We start from the raw sequence: 16,580 nt of genomic DNA, 5'->3' as shown, positions 1-16,580 counted from the left end.
CAGAAACCTGCACACAATTATGCTGCAAAACTGAGAGTTCAGTACAAGAGAGTTTTCCTCTGAACTAGTACTGAAGAAAACTTGACAAAGAAGCACAAATAATCCAATATTCAGTTTCCTTACCCTAGACAGATCTCCAACCTCCAGGTAGAAACAGATGATGAAAACGTTCCAGGTCATCCATATGACCAGCCAGGCCGCGTACTGCAGAGAAAAACAAGGAGAGGAGAGTGAGAGGAAGACGAGATCTGACAGGCCTTTGTTGGAGAAATTAAAGAGGCATGTTCATGTGTTGCATTTGGAGCAAGTCAGATGGAGAGGAAAGGCAGAGGGAGGCTTCACTTTTGATGTTGTTCAGATGCAGAGACACAAAAACAACGGCAGAGAGAGCAACCAATCACCTGGATCAAACAAGACAGGGAGAGAAAATAGATAGCAGGGCTGTGCCTGTGTGTGTATGTGCATGTCAGTGTGTGTGAGGAGCAGGGAAAGAATTAATAAATGATGCTTGTAGAGAGGAATGCATGAGCTTAGATCAAACTTTCATTATCTGAATTTTCTCACTTAATTTTCTTTGTGTGTGCGTGCCCACTTATGAAGGTCTTTCAGATGGGTGGACGGGGTTTAAACAGTGTGTGTGAGGGCTGTTCTTTAGCCTGCAGCAGCTGTGGCAACTTCTGAAAGTTTTTTGAGAAATAAATAATCTATTAGGTGAGAAGAGAAAAATAATGTTTGTTTGTGAAAATTTCTAACTCCCACACCCACCACTGTTCAAACGATTCAATATTCAGAATTGATTATTAATTAGACCTCTTATTTCAATCTGGATCCCATCAGAAAGAATCTCTGTCAGTAATTAATGAACACTAGTAGGCAGCTATGCTAAATTTCAGTGCATCCTTTAGGCTTTTAGTGGATCCGTTTTTAAACACATTTTACAAAAAAGCACAGGATAGAGGTACAATATGCAACATAATATAGCTAAATATATTAGATATGTTCTGAGTAAATATGTTGTGAAGTAATGACTTTCTAAAGAAAAAAGAGTGAGGTCAGAATCCCTCTGGTTTTGTTGTTCTCAGCTCGGTGGTCACACTGATGGCACCCCAGCTTGTTTGTGTGTAGCTCAGAGGCTCAAATATGTCTCGTGTGTGTGTTTATTTTCACATGAACCTCTCCGTGCCTATCTGTAAGCTCAGCCACTGCATGATTTGATTGGGACGACTCTGCCCACTCAGGGATGCTGCACTTAGAGGCCCAAGGGTTAGGTTTTGCTGCAGGAGTACAATTCAAAGAATTATAACAGACTTCTGAAACTGAAGAAATACTTTGTCTGGTCTGAAATCCTACAAAGAAATAAGAAATGAATCCGTTTTAGGCTGTCAACCTGAAAGATGATCAATTTTAGTAATGGCCTTACCTGGGCCCAGTCCCGCTTTTAATTTTTACCCCTATAGCCCATTTTACCTTGCCCCATTAGGACAGATTTACAAGAGTTAGGGAAGAAAGCTTCCCCATAGAAATGGAAAAACCCTTCTGCACCCTGATACATCATCAGTGGTCATCAACGGCCTTTACCTGAACAGACACATCTATATAAGAGTTAGAGTGTCTACATTAGTGAAAATTCATGTGGAGAATATCATCCTTTTGTTGTTCTCAGTGGCAAATTGTAGAAAATATGGAACTTTCAGGCACAACTTGAGAAATTAGCAAGGTTAGCTAGATAGCATCATCAGTTTGCAACTAGATTTACAATAAAAAAAAAGTTGTTTAAAATGAAAAGCCCATTGAAATGAGGACTGTCAGACCCTTCTCAACTGTCAGACCCCTTGTGAGACTTACACAGTTACACAGTTCATGTCAATAAATGGCCAAAACCTTGTTGTGTGCCTGATTTCAGTTATGAGTTACCTTTGGGTAAGGGTTAGGATTAGGGTTTAGTTGTAAATGCACAGGCAATGCTCCAAGAGGTATGGCAGAGGTAAAAGGGTATGAGAAGAGAGAGTATGACACAAGAGGTCTCCAGGCTGCAGCCATTGCTGTCTCCTGTAGGAGGGCCTGACAGTGGAGAGGTGGCTCATTACTGCCATAAACTGTGATATAATGGTATAAGCTTCACTTCAGGTCTGGGTAGAAGCCTGACAGTGGGGAAGGATAGATATTGTATCAGATGTGGAAAAATCTCTAGTCTTGGTAATGTAAACTTATTTCAATGCTTGAGTAGCCAATCCCCCTGACTATTTACAAGGCATTCTGGGAGATTTGCCATATCACTCGGTTTGATGTGTGGCTCTTGAAAATCTCTGTTTAGAGGACCATGTAGTCCTAGTAGTTCACCCTACCCCTCCAGTGCAACAAGACCTGGGACACCCTACTGGATGTGAATGTGGAAAATGTAGGGGTGGGGCTAAGTGGTGGGAGGAAGGGGTGTATTATGACTGAGCAGAACACTGATGGGGGGTGGGACGCCGTGGCAGACGTTATGCTCTGAGAGACTGAAGTTCAACTCCAAAAGTTGCATATCTTACGCCCTTACTTAGTATGCTCAATTTTCATACACAATAGTGTCATCAAAACCACAGAGACAAAAAGACACCCTTATCATTGCCCGTACAATCCATGAAAAATTACTCCCTCCATTATTTTCTGCCCTGTAGAGCTGAGAATAAGCTAATGAGCAGATAAGGGCATTCAGAAGAGCTGTTTCAAACAAGTGTGTGTGAGAGATACCCACCCCTGTGACATATCTGGGCCTGAACTGAATGGTGCCAAACAGGCCGAGGATGACCACGATGATGTGGAGGAAGTTGGTGAGGATGGGAGCCCACTGGTAGCCCAGAAAATCAATCACTTGACGCTCCAACACACTGACCTGAAAGAAGAAGAAGTAAAGAGAGGATTAAAGTAAATAATAATAATAATATTGAACAGCAAGTCAGGGGTCATCTGGGCTTAAGGCTAACATAGTTTTTCACTGTCCCTGCACCATCATTAAAACACATCTTTTGCCGTCTCTAAGTGGATCTAAATTGCCCCCCAAAAAGTTGCTTCTTAAGTTGTTAGTGCCTCTTAAATGTTCACCTTAAAATGACTTTCAGTGGTAACCCTAAAAATGTGGAAGTGCCACACAGAAAACCAACACTGAGTACTACAAAAACATAATCGAACATTATGTAGCAGCCATGGTGCACCAGTCCACTGACCATTATGATTATTAATAGGAGTACAAATGTTTATTCAACCAATTTATTACCTTCTGTAGCTACTTCAGTCACTAAATTTAGCTGTATATAGCCATGCAACCAATCCTTTTCTAATTCAGCCTCTACATTTGATATTGTTGGTATTTTCTTATGAAATTAAATAAAGAATGAGGATGATCGTCAGATAACGGAGTCCATAACAACCCATGACACACACGAAGATCTGCTGATGTAATGAGCACCAGGCTTGCAATTTTCAATGCTATAGTTACAATATATATATATACAAAAGACATACCCTTAAAAACATGAAAAATCCCTTTTGCGTGGCTTTAATACAGTGCCTATAAAAAGTATTCACCCCCTTGTTTTACCCTTTTATTGATTTTTTAAATCAATCATGGTCAATATAATTTGGCTTTTTTAAGAAGAATTACCCCCCAAAAAATCTTAAATGTAAAAGGGAAAACTGATTTCTGCAAAGTGTGTCAATTAGATAAAAATAGATGAATATTCCGCCCCTTCAAGTCAGTATTTAGTAGATGCACCTTTGGCTGCAATCACAGCGCTGAGTCTGTGTGGATAGGTTGGATAGGCTTGTGTATCTGGACACTGCAATTTTACTCCAGTCTTTTTTGCAAAACTGGTGAAGCTCTGCCAGGTTGCATGGTGATCGGATGTGAGCAGCCCTTTTTAAGTTTAGCCATAAACTCTCTGTTGGATTGAGGTCTGGGCCTTGATTCTGCCACTTCAGAACATTCACGTTGTTTTCTTTAAATCATTTCTGTGTAGCTTGCGCTGTATGCTTCAAGTCATTGTCTTGCTGGAAAATTAATTGTCTCCCAAGCCATAGCTCTCTTGCAGACTGAATAAGATTGTCCTCCAGGATTTTCCTATATTTTGCAGGATTGATTTTACCGTCTACCATTACAAGCCTTCCAGGTGTTTTTATACTCCAATCACTTGAGACACATTCACTGCTCTCAGGTTCAAATATCACTATGAAATTACTAACACCAACTGGCTGAACCTCTGTAGAATTAGGTTAGTCACTTTAAAGGGGGCTGAGTATTTATGCAATCACTAATTTTACATTCCATGTAATTGACATTACTTTGTAGAAAACGGTGTTCCCTTTGCCATTAAAGAGGGGTTTTTGTCAAAAAGCTAAATTATAGTATCCATGACTGATTTATAAAATCAATAAAAAAAAAAACATCTAAGGGAGAGAATACTTTTTATAGTTATTGTATTTCTGTCTGTCCAAGGCACATTTTGCATTCTCTCTAGGATTATAGGATATCCTTAGTTTCTAGAACTTGATCATCACATACAGCACTCAAAGAGCAGGTGTGAGGGTACGTTCAGAGGGAATATTTTTACCATTTAAATCCTGTTCGATTGAAAACAAATCTACAAACAATCAACAATAAGACACGACATTGAAATGAATGCTTGATGATAATCTAAAATGATCAGTTATTGTTTTATTACATTAACAATTTTCAGAAATGTCAAAACACAACATGCTTAAAAACGCTAATGCTAAAAGTAGATGTTTGCACCTCTCACATGAGGAGATTTAGTCCTGGTTCTAGTCATACTTGATTATGATCAGAATATATTTGTATAATGGAAAATTTGAAGTTATCCATTTGGGCTGAGGGAAAAATATAACTGATTTTGCTATTTTTGAAATTTTTTTTAAAAGAACAAAAAACAACAATTTATCATATAATCAAGAAAAGAAAAGGCTAATTATTCATAATGACATCAGCTTTGATTACAATCCTACTATAATGCCATTTAATAACTGAAAGACTTCACTATTGATCAAAATGAGATCTGGTTATCATCTCCTCTTTTTAATTAGCGGATAAATCATCACGTAGATTTTCTTTTACAAAAGGAAATCACTCTTTGTTCTTCTGTGTAGACTAACAGTACTGTAATAAAGAGTGCTTTGTTTTAAACAAAGCACTCAAATACAGATCAATATTAAAGATCTACAATAAAAAGATGTTAGTGATACTTTCAAATTTCCTGTGTGAGCTTTTTTCAGTCTATGTACAACTTTTGTTCTGATTAAAATTCAAAGAACAGTCAATAATGGATTCATTCAAAGGTCTGTGGGGTCAACGGAGCTCTATTAACAATTATCACTTTCATATTAATTAAGTTAGCTGTAATCAGCTATCAATGCATTACTGTTGGACTCCTGAGGCTTTATGCGTGTATGTGTGCTGTAGGTTTATTATCATTCAGTCACTGGAGCTTCATGCTGAGATACATAATGAAGTCAGCATAGCGGACGCTATGCCACTGCTAAATATATAATCACACACAAAGAAAGAAAAATGAAAAGAAAGAAAGAAAGAAAGAGAGAAAGAGAGAAAGAAAGAAAGAGAGAAACCAGAGAAAGACAAAAAAGCAGGAGAAAAAGCAGACAGCAGAGGGGTGCAAATGAATGAAAGAAAGAGTGAGTAAACCCTCAGACTAGGGATGTTTCATTCAGCTACTTCATTATTCAGCTAAATGCACATTTAAGTTGTGTTCAAACGAGTTGTCCAAAGGGGAGAGAATGCTCAGAAAGCAGTCGTAGTCATCACAGGGCTGTTTCTTCGCTTTCTTTGCTAGAATCTGTTGTTTGTAATGTGCTTCATATTTCTGAAAAATCACACAGAAGAGGGACAGATAATGTAAAGGAATCCTGTCCTGATGCGGGCAGCAGCTGCAGATCTGAAACCTACCCATTAAAAAAGACAATACGAGTCGGATCGGTTTGATTGGCAAGTGAGAGAAAAGTGACTCTGATGAGCACGGCACTATTCAAAAAGCTGATTGCTTTTCAAATGAGAGCGCTTTAAGTGCAGCGACAAAAATAGCTGACACAGAGGGTGCTGTTTTTATTCCAGAGTGCTGAGCGCTCAGAATGCTGGACTGCACTGATTTTGACTTAAAAATACAGAAAGCCCTGCCAGGACTAAAAAATCCGGCTATGGACAAAGACCCTTATACACGAGTATAACTCTCAAAAGCCTACACACAACTTTATTTCCATTTTCTTGTCAAAACACTGCCATTCCACGCTGTTTCTGTGTCACACTTGATAATGAGCTTCTCATGTTCATGTCCAGCAAAGTGCCACGGGGAAAGCTCTGGCAGGAAGGAGTGACCATTAACTAAAGCTGCAGCAGCCACTAGTGATGGGAGGCTTCATTGCAGATTTAAAAGATCATTTGATAGGATAATCTCACTGACTCGCTCTGTATCTCCATGTTCCTTTTAGCTATCTTTTGAGTACTTCCATGTTCTAACGCCAGCTTGTCCCAACATAGGAGTTGATTGGTTTAGTAACGTCAAGTGTAACACGTGCTACCACAAAGACAGAAAAAGCTGCACCATTTAATATACAATATCATTGAAATGCACTGAAAGCAGCCACATTTGGGAGGGAAACAGGTTATCATTTGAGTATTTATGGTAGGCCCAGCTGCTGGGGAAAAATACGCAGATACATTTAAAAGCTCAAAATCTGAGATAAAGAGTCATACTTTTAAATTCAAATGGTCAAAACATGAAATTGAAAGTCAAAATAATTTTTTAAAACAAAAAACATGAGATAGAAAGTCAAAATCATGAGTTTTCAGGGTTAATATATACTAAAATCTAAATCATGGGTTTAAGTAGTAACTAAGAGTTGCAAAATTGAAAATATGAAATGAAAACACCAATTTATTTTTCACATTCTTAACTTTTTTTTATCAAATTGTTTTATTCTTTACTTTTTCACATTTTTATGACTTAGGGATATTTAAAACCACTGAGGTAAAGTTTTCATTTTCATACTGGAGGAATCTGCAGACCTCAGTGGGTTAGTTGTGATATGATCTTGCAGGCCGGGTATAACTGTACCACAGGCTGGATTTGGCCCTTGTGTTTGACACCCCTGGCCTCGCATTTAGGTCATACCCCTGGTACATGGGTAGCCCAGGTTTAAGTATGGCCTGTGGCTCTTTCACTGCATGTCATTCCCCACTCGCTCTTCTCTTTTTCTGTCTCCATCCACTGTCCTATCTCTCTCTAATAAAGGCAAAAAAGCCACGAAAATAAGTATAAAAAAAAGGAATCAATGCATTGTGGAAAAGATTGTTTGAACACTCCTAACATTGGTGGGGTCTCTCACATAGAAAAAAATCAGTTACAATTTTAAAAATCTTTTAGTGTGTGGCAGGCTTTACATATCAAAAACAGGACTTTATTTTGTGTTGATCTCTCTCTTTCTCTCCACGCAAACACAGATACACAACCTATCTGGATGGCTGAGCTTACAGGGCCCTAATGTGAGACCATATGGCAACACGACAGCCTTCACAGCCAAATAGCAGGTACAGACGCACGCACTACTGCAAACATCAACACACACTTCCCTACAAACGTCTATATAACCTTGCTCGAACAGCATTTTTCAGACAAGATTTCAAACCATCAGAGTTTTTATCGAGCGTGAGAGTTACACAAAGAGGATGGCTGTGTGAATGCTGCTCTGAGACATGTGCACCCGTCCCTTTGTTTGTGTATTTGTGTGTTAATGTGTGTGTGCTTCCATGTCAGGGCAGCTCTGCCGTGCTTGCACTTGACAGCACCTGCTGTTATTGGACACACAGGGCTCAGCTGGCAGCAGAGTGTGTGAATGGCGTTAGAGACATTGTTTCCTTGTCTGTGCTTTTTGTGTGGGACAGGCTCCATCTTTGTGTTTCTTTGTGTATCGGCTTCATTTGATCGTGTAAAAGTCGCCCTCTCATTGACAATTATATAGTGCTGTGATTGTGCCTCTATTACAAACAGGCACACACGCACATAGAGGCCATTGTAAGAAGTCAGAGGCCTCCCAGCCCATTACGGAGGCCCCTTGGGGCCTCTCTTTCATTATCAATAATATAAACAGTCTTCACTCCAGCTGGGACACACAGACTCTCCAAAAACACACAAGCAGCAGAGAAAGAATCTGATAGGAGGGATAAAGATCTATTTTTACTCTAAAGGCAACAAATATTGATTTCCCTTGGTTATTAGAACACATCCTTAATACGCAGTCAGCAAAAAAAGATTTGCTTCAACCTGGGTTAATATGGAAGCCCATAAAGGACAAATTTAGGAGCATCTGTTCAGTCTGGATGTAAAATTCTCATTACATGGCTCAGCTGCACAACAATGAACTTGAGCTGCCTCAGTGCATCACTCTTTATAAAGTCACTGACAGACAAAGCGTGCACACACAGCCCCCGCTGCTTTAATCCCAGCATCCTTTGCATGTGTCAAATGACAGAGGCTTCATATAAGGTGTGAAGTCGCCTAGCCTTTCAGCAGCTCTGACTCTAGGGGGAATGAGATGGGGAGCTGCAGACAGCCAGAGCAGCTAGCAGCAGCTATGTTAGCAGGTATGGCAGGTCTGTGATATGTACGGCTGATGAAAGCATCGGCGCTGCACAGGTGGAGCTTCAAGCTGGCTAGCCGAGTCCTCTGGGAGGTGCTGCGATCGTCTTTGATGCTGCTGACTGAGATGTTCATTTCAGTTCTGCTGCTGCTGGTTAAAGCACAAGGGCAGGAGCATGATCACGCTCAGCTTGTTTATCAAAGCGTCCTGTTCATCCTCTTGTGGACACAGCACATTAGTTTTAATATGTGTGGATTCTGCAGAGATGATTATTTGGAGGTGAAGTTATGACTGAAGTGTTTGTTCTCATATAAAGCTGTTGTGGCTCTGCAGTAGCCCTCCATAACCACCTTTGGAGCCCAATAAACACTTGTAACTCCACTATGAATAGGTATTTGATCCATCCATGTGTGCGTGTACAGTAAAGTGTATCTCTGAGTGTAGGTAAAGGCCTCACAAAACACAGTAAGCAATTTGATATGCAGTCTCCTGTCAATCCATGTCATGCCAGCTCAGAATCCCTCAGGGAAAAACAATGTTTGTTCCACCTTCTGCCCTGTTAGCATGGACTGATGCTTTTGCTCATGTTAGCATGAGTTGCAGTAGTTGGCTGAAAGCCTGCATTCGCATTTTATCATTTTCGTGTTTTGCCCTTTCCCATAAAAAGACCATGTAGTTTTAGTAAAACAAAACAGCTGTCCAAGGCCAAATAACAGTCATCTGCAATGCAAAACAAAAGTATGAAAATGATCTGGAGTCCCTTTATACGAAAAAAGAAAAATTTGTGAGAGTGAACATTTTCAAATCACAGGGCTAAAAAGCAAAATATGACCAGAAATCTCTTCCAATATGAGACTGAGTTTAGCATTTTAAGTAACAGACACAAACACTAATAGAATGAAGAGAATAATGCCCTCTCTTTGTGTCACTTTCAGACATGTAACTAGCAGGTAGATGTGGCATGTGTAGGCTGTATATGGCAGCTAGTTGGTGGACCAGGCTGTCAAAGTGTTAAGCCTATCACCCTAATAGGGAACCAAATTCTGCAGGATTCAGGCAGGAGCAATGTCAACATAACTGTTAGCGTAAATTGCAAGAGATGTTTCTGAAACTACATGTAGTTTTTACTTAAATAATACCACATTTAATGCAATATTATGTGACTTTTGCCCGTAATACATCAGTTTTAGAGTCAATCTAACAGCACAGTAACGACAACAGGGAGAATTATGGCCTCATTTGTACTAGTTACCTACTTTTAATACTATCTTATTAATTAAAGTAGGCAGTTGCCTAATGAGAAGTGTAACTTTAAGGCACTTGTCCACACAACAGCCTTCAGCTAGATAGAAGCCAGTTAGACTATCTTAGTACTATCTGATGCAATGGCTCAGGCTGATATATGGAAGAGGAAGTTAAGACAGGAAAAGAGCCTTGTCTTTGAACAGGAAGTAGTTTTAACAATAAAATTATGTCTGCATATGAGGACTATAGACCTATCTTACTGTATACTACAAAACAAAATCATTTTCCTACTTGTAGGAAATCATTTCAACAAGAATATTGTTTATCTGAAAAAAAAAAAAAGAAGAAGATCTTGAGGTCTTGGAAAACTTCCGTTGAGATTACTAGAGATTTCCAAACCAAAATCCCTTCAAATTCTTTAAAATTATACTATATTACTAAATATTTCTCTGAAAATTCTTAATCATCTTTTTCAAAACCCCAATGGAAAAAAAAACCTTCCCCAAATATTTCCCTGAAACTCTCTGCCTATGGATTGGAACAAAAAAAAATTCTCCATAAATTCCACCAACATTCCTGAAAATTTTAAAACAAATTTCTCCCAAAATTTGCATTAAAAAAACTTACAAATAAATTTCCACAAAATCCACGGAAAATTTCAGGAAATGTCCCCCAAAATTTCCAATCAGGTTTGAAAAGATATACAGAAATTCCTCAATTTCTTATTAAAGTACGTATGAAAATTCAAAACAACACCCGAAAAAAATTAAAATCACTTCAAAATATAAAAAAAAAAATTGTGAAATTTGTTTTTTAAATTCCTGTCATTTTTGAGCCCTAACATTTCATGCAAATTATTTAACTTCTATAGAAATTCCAGACAGTTAACTCAAACATTCTAATAGCAGAATTTATTACTATGTTGTGGAAAAGCCAAAATCTTATGTCCTCACATGCAGGGTCTCAGGAGGTTAAGAAAGAAAGCCAGGTTACTTTGATCTCTAAGTTGAATTTTTAGGTATGTTTTTACAGAAAGATATGGATTCCTTAAATACAGAGAAACAATTGATAGGTACACAAAACTTAAATGTTAATTCAGTTTCACATCTATCATTAATGAACGATGTCTGATACTGGACATCAGGCTTTGTGTATTTAAAATTTAGGTCCATTGATGTCAGGAAACTTAATTTATGACTACATATCAACGTCCATGTGCCAAAAGACAGAGATGTTTCATTAATGGACACCTCACTGCCAATGGTGAGCATTTTGCCATGTTTGCATGAAGTTGCCCTTAACTTTTGTGAAACTTCTGATTTGTTAAAATTTCACATGTAAGATCTCTGTCTGCCCCTCTACACATTTAAATGTTAATTTTATGGTTATGCTGTAGTGCCACCACTGTAAAATGGCAGTTACATCTCTAACATAAAATGTCCCATTTTATATCAAGTTTGCATATTGAAATACCAGTGCTGGCCTGAAAACTTTTACATACAGAATCTGCTCATTATTTTTGATTTAATGACAGCCCTGGAAGGATCTCCATTGTCCTTCTGCTGGGCTGCAGCACACACAATGGTGCGAAGGCCCTTCAGTGCTGCTTGCAGCCTTAGTTCTATCTGTATTTTTCTGTTCTTTGTATTTTATTGCTGCAGGGCACCCCTGAAAAAGAGACCTCTGTCTCAGTGTGTTCTTTCTGCTAAGATAATAAATATATAAAATAAATAAATAAATAAATGATCCATGATCATCAGCAGACTAAAACAACAGTTCATACACATGAGCTCAATACATGAGTCTAGTTTAGCTCATTTAATGAAACAACTACGTGACATAACGTATGTTGAATTTCTCTCAGTAACATGTTTTGTAATGCGGTTTGAAATAAAATGAAGAAAAACTCAAGTTCTGTTACTTCATTTTCCCCCACTGGGGTTTAGATTATATGTATATGTGCCCATTATCTAGCATTAATTGCATCAGGAACAATGATTGGCAGTGAGGGCCCCCCAAACAAGCTTTGCTTAGGGCTACAAGTAAGCTTGGGCTGGCCCTGCCCTTGAAATTTTACATTTACCGCCCATGATGTGATATTAGCAATGGACTGCTGCCTTTTGGATTGAATTAAATGAAACCCAGCATTTGGAAAGCATGGTGAAAATGCATGAGATAGAAATTTGGAGGTGGAATTGGGATTTCTAAAAAAAAACACCTTAATGTGTGTTTATGCTTTACCGGGCCCACACACATAAATGCATACAGGGCTCAGACATGTAGCTGAAATGATTGAGAAAGACACCGAAATGCTCAGGGAATCAACTGGCAGCAGCAGAGAGATGAGGGTGATGAAAGGGACAGCAGAGAGAGAAAGAGATGGGGGGGGGGGCGGGGGGGCTTCAGTGAGTTTGAGAGAGATTTGGGTCTATTTGATAATAAATGATGGAATGATATCAAGGAATCATTACTGCTCCAGACAGGGAAACAGCTGCACTGTGTGACCATTATGAGACACTGCAGAGTGATGAAAGTTCCTTTTATCTCAAAGAGAAGAAGATGTTGAGGGAGAGGAAGAGATGGGCCAAGACATCTGATGAGACGAGCAGAGGAGATGGAGAGGTGATTAAGATCCGATGGTTACAGAAGAAAGAGGACGGAATGAGTGAGTCTAAGGGTGGGGGAAATAAAAATTTCTCATCTTCACTCCCCTTATCCTTACCGTCTTCCCTCTCCTGCCCAGGGGTGTGTTCACATTTTTGAACTGAGGGGTCTGAACTGCAGCTCTGACTTACCCAGAAGGGGGGTACAAAACATGCACACAGGTATGAGTACCATTCATCAATAATACTGGCTTTACTTATCACAGCTAAGGATATGATTTGTGATGCTGTCTTCATAATATTCTCCCTACATGATTTTTGTAAGGACTTTTTAACCGAGTAACCTGACACGCCATTCTGTCTGTCACATCTTTACGGGCCAATCAGAGTGACAAAACATGTAACATAGCCGCCGCCAAGGTGCGCCCCTGCCGAAAGAGTAAACTCCATAGAGAACTGCATAACGCGAGCCATGGAGACTGTAGACATGTCAGAACAGGACTTTTGTCATTTTTGAGAAGAAAACAACTCACTGCTGTTCCTTGATCTTCTTTTAACAAAGAAATGTCATCAAGTTCTGATAAAACTGGTGCTTTAGCAGCATCCACGCTAATGTCTTCGGCCATAACGACGCCGGCCTCTTGTTGCTGCTTGTTTACGTCACGACTCCGCTGCACAGGAAAGTACTGGCCCTCGTTGCTGATCAGTCCTGTCACTTTCTAACCGAGCCCAAACGGTTCAGACGGGAGCTTTGCGAGAAGGATTTACCAGTGAGAAACAAGGAAATGGGCGTATCCATCTGCATTAACCGAGTTTATGCTCAAGCTTTAGAGTACAGGATTGCGTAAAAGAACTGTTTCTTCTAGAGCTTTTATTTCGATCTTTTACCGCCTTAAACCTTTTTTTTCTAAAGGATTTAAATGTGGTATGGCTGGATTGTTACAGGAGGCAAAAGAAAATGCTCAAATGGTTGGAAAATATACTGCCACCACATCTATATGTGGGAAATACTGGCCCTCAACCAAGAGAAGTCAAAGGCAGAAAGCATCTTTTTTGTTACAATCAAAGTTTATCATTCAACCCATTTAAATCAACCCTTTCTAGCACGGATTTTCAAATGTCTTGCAAGGTACCATTATATCCTATCGACATAGTGATGATAAGTACAACTCCAATTGCCCAAAAGTATATACGCTGAGTAAAATGTAAATAAAAAGGAAATGCAATGATTTGCAAACTTCATAAACCTATACTTTATTCGCAAAACATAAACTGAGGCATTTTACTATTACATTAGAAATATTAGTTCATTCTATATTTGATGGCAGCAACACATCCTAAAAAAGTAGGGACCATAGTGTAGCTGCTCAACACTCCTGGGTCTTCCTTGCTGGATTTGTCCTTTTAAGATGCTCCAAATGTTTTCTATTGGTGAAAGGTCTGGACTGCGTGCAGGCCAGTTCAGCACTCGGACTGTTCTTCAGTGAAGCCATGCTGTTTTGAGGGGGTACATGGTTCAGCATTTTCTTCCTGGAATATCTAAGGCCTTTCCTGAAAAAGACATTGTATGGATGGGTGCATATGTTACCTTAAAACCTCTTAACTTTTTTGGTATTGATAGTGTCTTTCTAGATGTGTAAGCAGCCCACGCCATAGGCATTGATGCAGTTTTGTACCATCAGAGATTCAGGCTTCAGAACTATGCCCTGATACAAGCTTAATGGTCCCTCTCCTCTTTAGTCTACAGCACACGGCCTCCATGTCTTCTAAAAAGAATGTCAATTTTTATTCACCTGACCACAGAACAGTTTTCCATTTTGCCCTAGCCCATTTTGAATGAGCTTTGACCCAGAGAAGATGGTGGCGTTTCTGGCTCTTGTTCATGATATAGCTTCAACTAGCATTTGTGGACAGCTCGGCCAAATGTGCTGACTGATAATGAAGTGCTCCTGAGTTCATGCAGTGATTTTCAGTACAGAATCTTGCCTGGTTTTTATGTAGTGCCACCTGTGGGCACAAAGATCACAAGCATCCAATGATGACATTCGGCTTTGTCCCTGCCCATAGAGATTTTTCTTTGAATCTTTTGATGATATTATGGACTGTAGATGTTCAGATATTCAAGGTCTTTGCAATTTTACACCAAGGAACATTGTTTCTGAGTTGTTCCACAATTTTTAGACCCAGTTTTTTGTAGATTGGTGAACCTCTGCCCGTCTTTGAGAGAGTCTGCCTTTCTAAAATGCTCCCTTTATACCCATTTATGTTACTGACCTGTTGCCAATTGACCTAATTCATCCACTTACTTTTCAAGCCTTTTATTGCCCTGTCCCTACTTTTTTTGGGATGTGTTGAATATTTTCATGAAAATATGACATTTCAAATCACAAATCATTGCATTCTTTTTTTATTTACATTTTACTCAGCATATACACTTTGTGGGAATTGAGTTTGTATATTTGCCTACTTTCCTCTAAATAACAGTAACATACCTCAGAATTTGCACTATTTAAAGTTTAGAAAATTTTAATTTGCTGTGCTAAAGTGATTAAAGAAAAAACAGCTTGAAGCCTGTTGCATCATAGCCCCCTTTTATACACATGCATTTCATTCCTAATTTTAAGCATTGCAAATTGTGAGGGCATGTCTGATAAAATATTCTCCTCTGAGTGCACCGATTGCAAAAGTTTCTGGACCTGAATGTCTTGAAATTGTTTGAAAATTTTCAGACGATCACATGTGACATGAGCAAAGTTATTCTAAATTCAAGCCCCATTCCCAACTGGGAAGGTAGCTGTTCATACTTCAGGATTATCAGGTGGCACCCTTGGTGGCTAATCAGACTTCCTCAGAGGGGGCATGCCACCCTAGGCGGCTGGTTGGATACGCCCCTGCTCCTGCCTCTCATTCCTCTCTTTGGTAATCCTCTCATTTCCTCCCATCGTATTTCTTCTTCCTCATAACCAAGTACTCTCCCTCCTCTCTGCTCCTCTCCTGCATATTTAATACGCATTCATCTGTTTCCAGATCTGATGTGTCATAAAACAACAAATTACCTCATTTGCCTCCTCCCTCTTTCCCCTCCATTACTCCACTATCTCCCCCTCCTGCCTTTCCTCTCCTTCTTCTCCATCGTCTCCGTCTCTTCTATTCATGCAGTATTGCCTCCTCCAGCTCTTCTCCCTTCCCCTCCCTGCATCCTCCACTTCGCCGGCCTGTTATCTCTCTCTCTTTTTTCTCTCTTGCCTCTCCTAACCCCCCCTCCCCCTCCCCTCAACCTCATCCTCCTCTCCCTCGCTCCCTCGGCGCTTTGGCTGAGAGTTTTTTCGCTTGGTTCTGTGACCTTTAAAAAACTGCTGATCAAATTCTGCTGCTCATCCCATTATAGACGACAGAGAGGGAGGGAAAAAGGGGGAGGGATGCGAGGTCAGACGGGGGTAGGGAGAGGGATAGAGCTGGAAGAAGCTGGAGAAAAGAGGAGAAAAGGAAGCATGAGGAGCAGCAGGGGTGGAATGGAGAGAAAAACAGGCAGAGGAAGTGAGAAAAATGTCAAAAAAAAACATTTTATGAGTCAGCGAAGGAGCATCACGACTCAGTAGCAACAAATCAGAAACACATCAAGGTAAATATGCTCTTCTTTCAGAAACCACGACCTTTTTTTTGTCCCTGTATTCATCGTAAACTTTACTCTCCTAATAAAACTCCAAAGCGAATCTTGGTTTACTGTTAACTTAATTAAGGCCGCCTGCCTGCGCCGTATCCCACTGTGTACTGCAAAAAGCAATCTCCTATCGATTTGGTTCACACGACAATCAATTCATCTCCATTGGAGGCTATTAGGGACCATTTGTGGCTACTTAGGGCTCAGAGCGAAAGAGGCAAGACTGCAGGGAAGATGGGGCCGAGCAAAGTGAGAAAGGAGAGAGAATTAGAGGATGTAGGGGAAAGAAAAAGGGAAGGATTGGGAGCAAGGAACAAGTGAGGTGAATTCAGACAAAAACAACAATCATAGGTGAGAATCAATCCATTTAATATCCAATTTCACCTCTCACTGTCATCACAGCTTTTCGGTCCTATCTGTAATAGCCG

The 16,580-nt window shown here is 39.7% G+C and overlaps 1 protein-coding gene across 2 annotated transcripts in view; it reads right to left on the bottom strand.

The window, feature by feature from the left end:
- Positions 1-16,580, bottom strand: part of nkain2 (sodium/potassium transporting ATPase interacting 2) — a 141,462-nt gene that overhangs the window by 66,056 nt on the left and 58,826 nt on the right. For both annotated transcript variants that reach the window (XM_041804668.1, XM_041804669.1), the window contains exons 2-3: positions 2,738-2,875; positions 124-204 (exon numbers count right to left, since the gene is read on the bottom strand). In XM_041804668.1, the coding sequence (XP_041660602.1) occupies positions 124-204; positions 2,738-2,875 (219 nt within the window). The remainder of the gene's footprint in view (positions 1-123; positions 205-2,737; positions 2,876-16,580) is intronic.

Source organism: Cheilinus undulatus, linkage group 14 (assembly GCF_018320785.1).
Source record: "Cheilinus undulatus linkage group 14, ASM1832078v1, whole genome shotgun sequence".
In the NCBI taxonomy this organism is placed as follows: domain Eukaryota; kingdom Metazoa; phylum Chordata; class Actinopteri; order Labriformes; family Labridae; genus Cheilinus; species Cheilinus undulatus.
The sequence above is the reverse complement of the archived record's forward strand: the minus strand, read 5'-3'. Positions and strand labels throughout refer to the sequence as shown.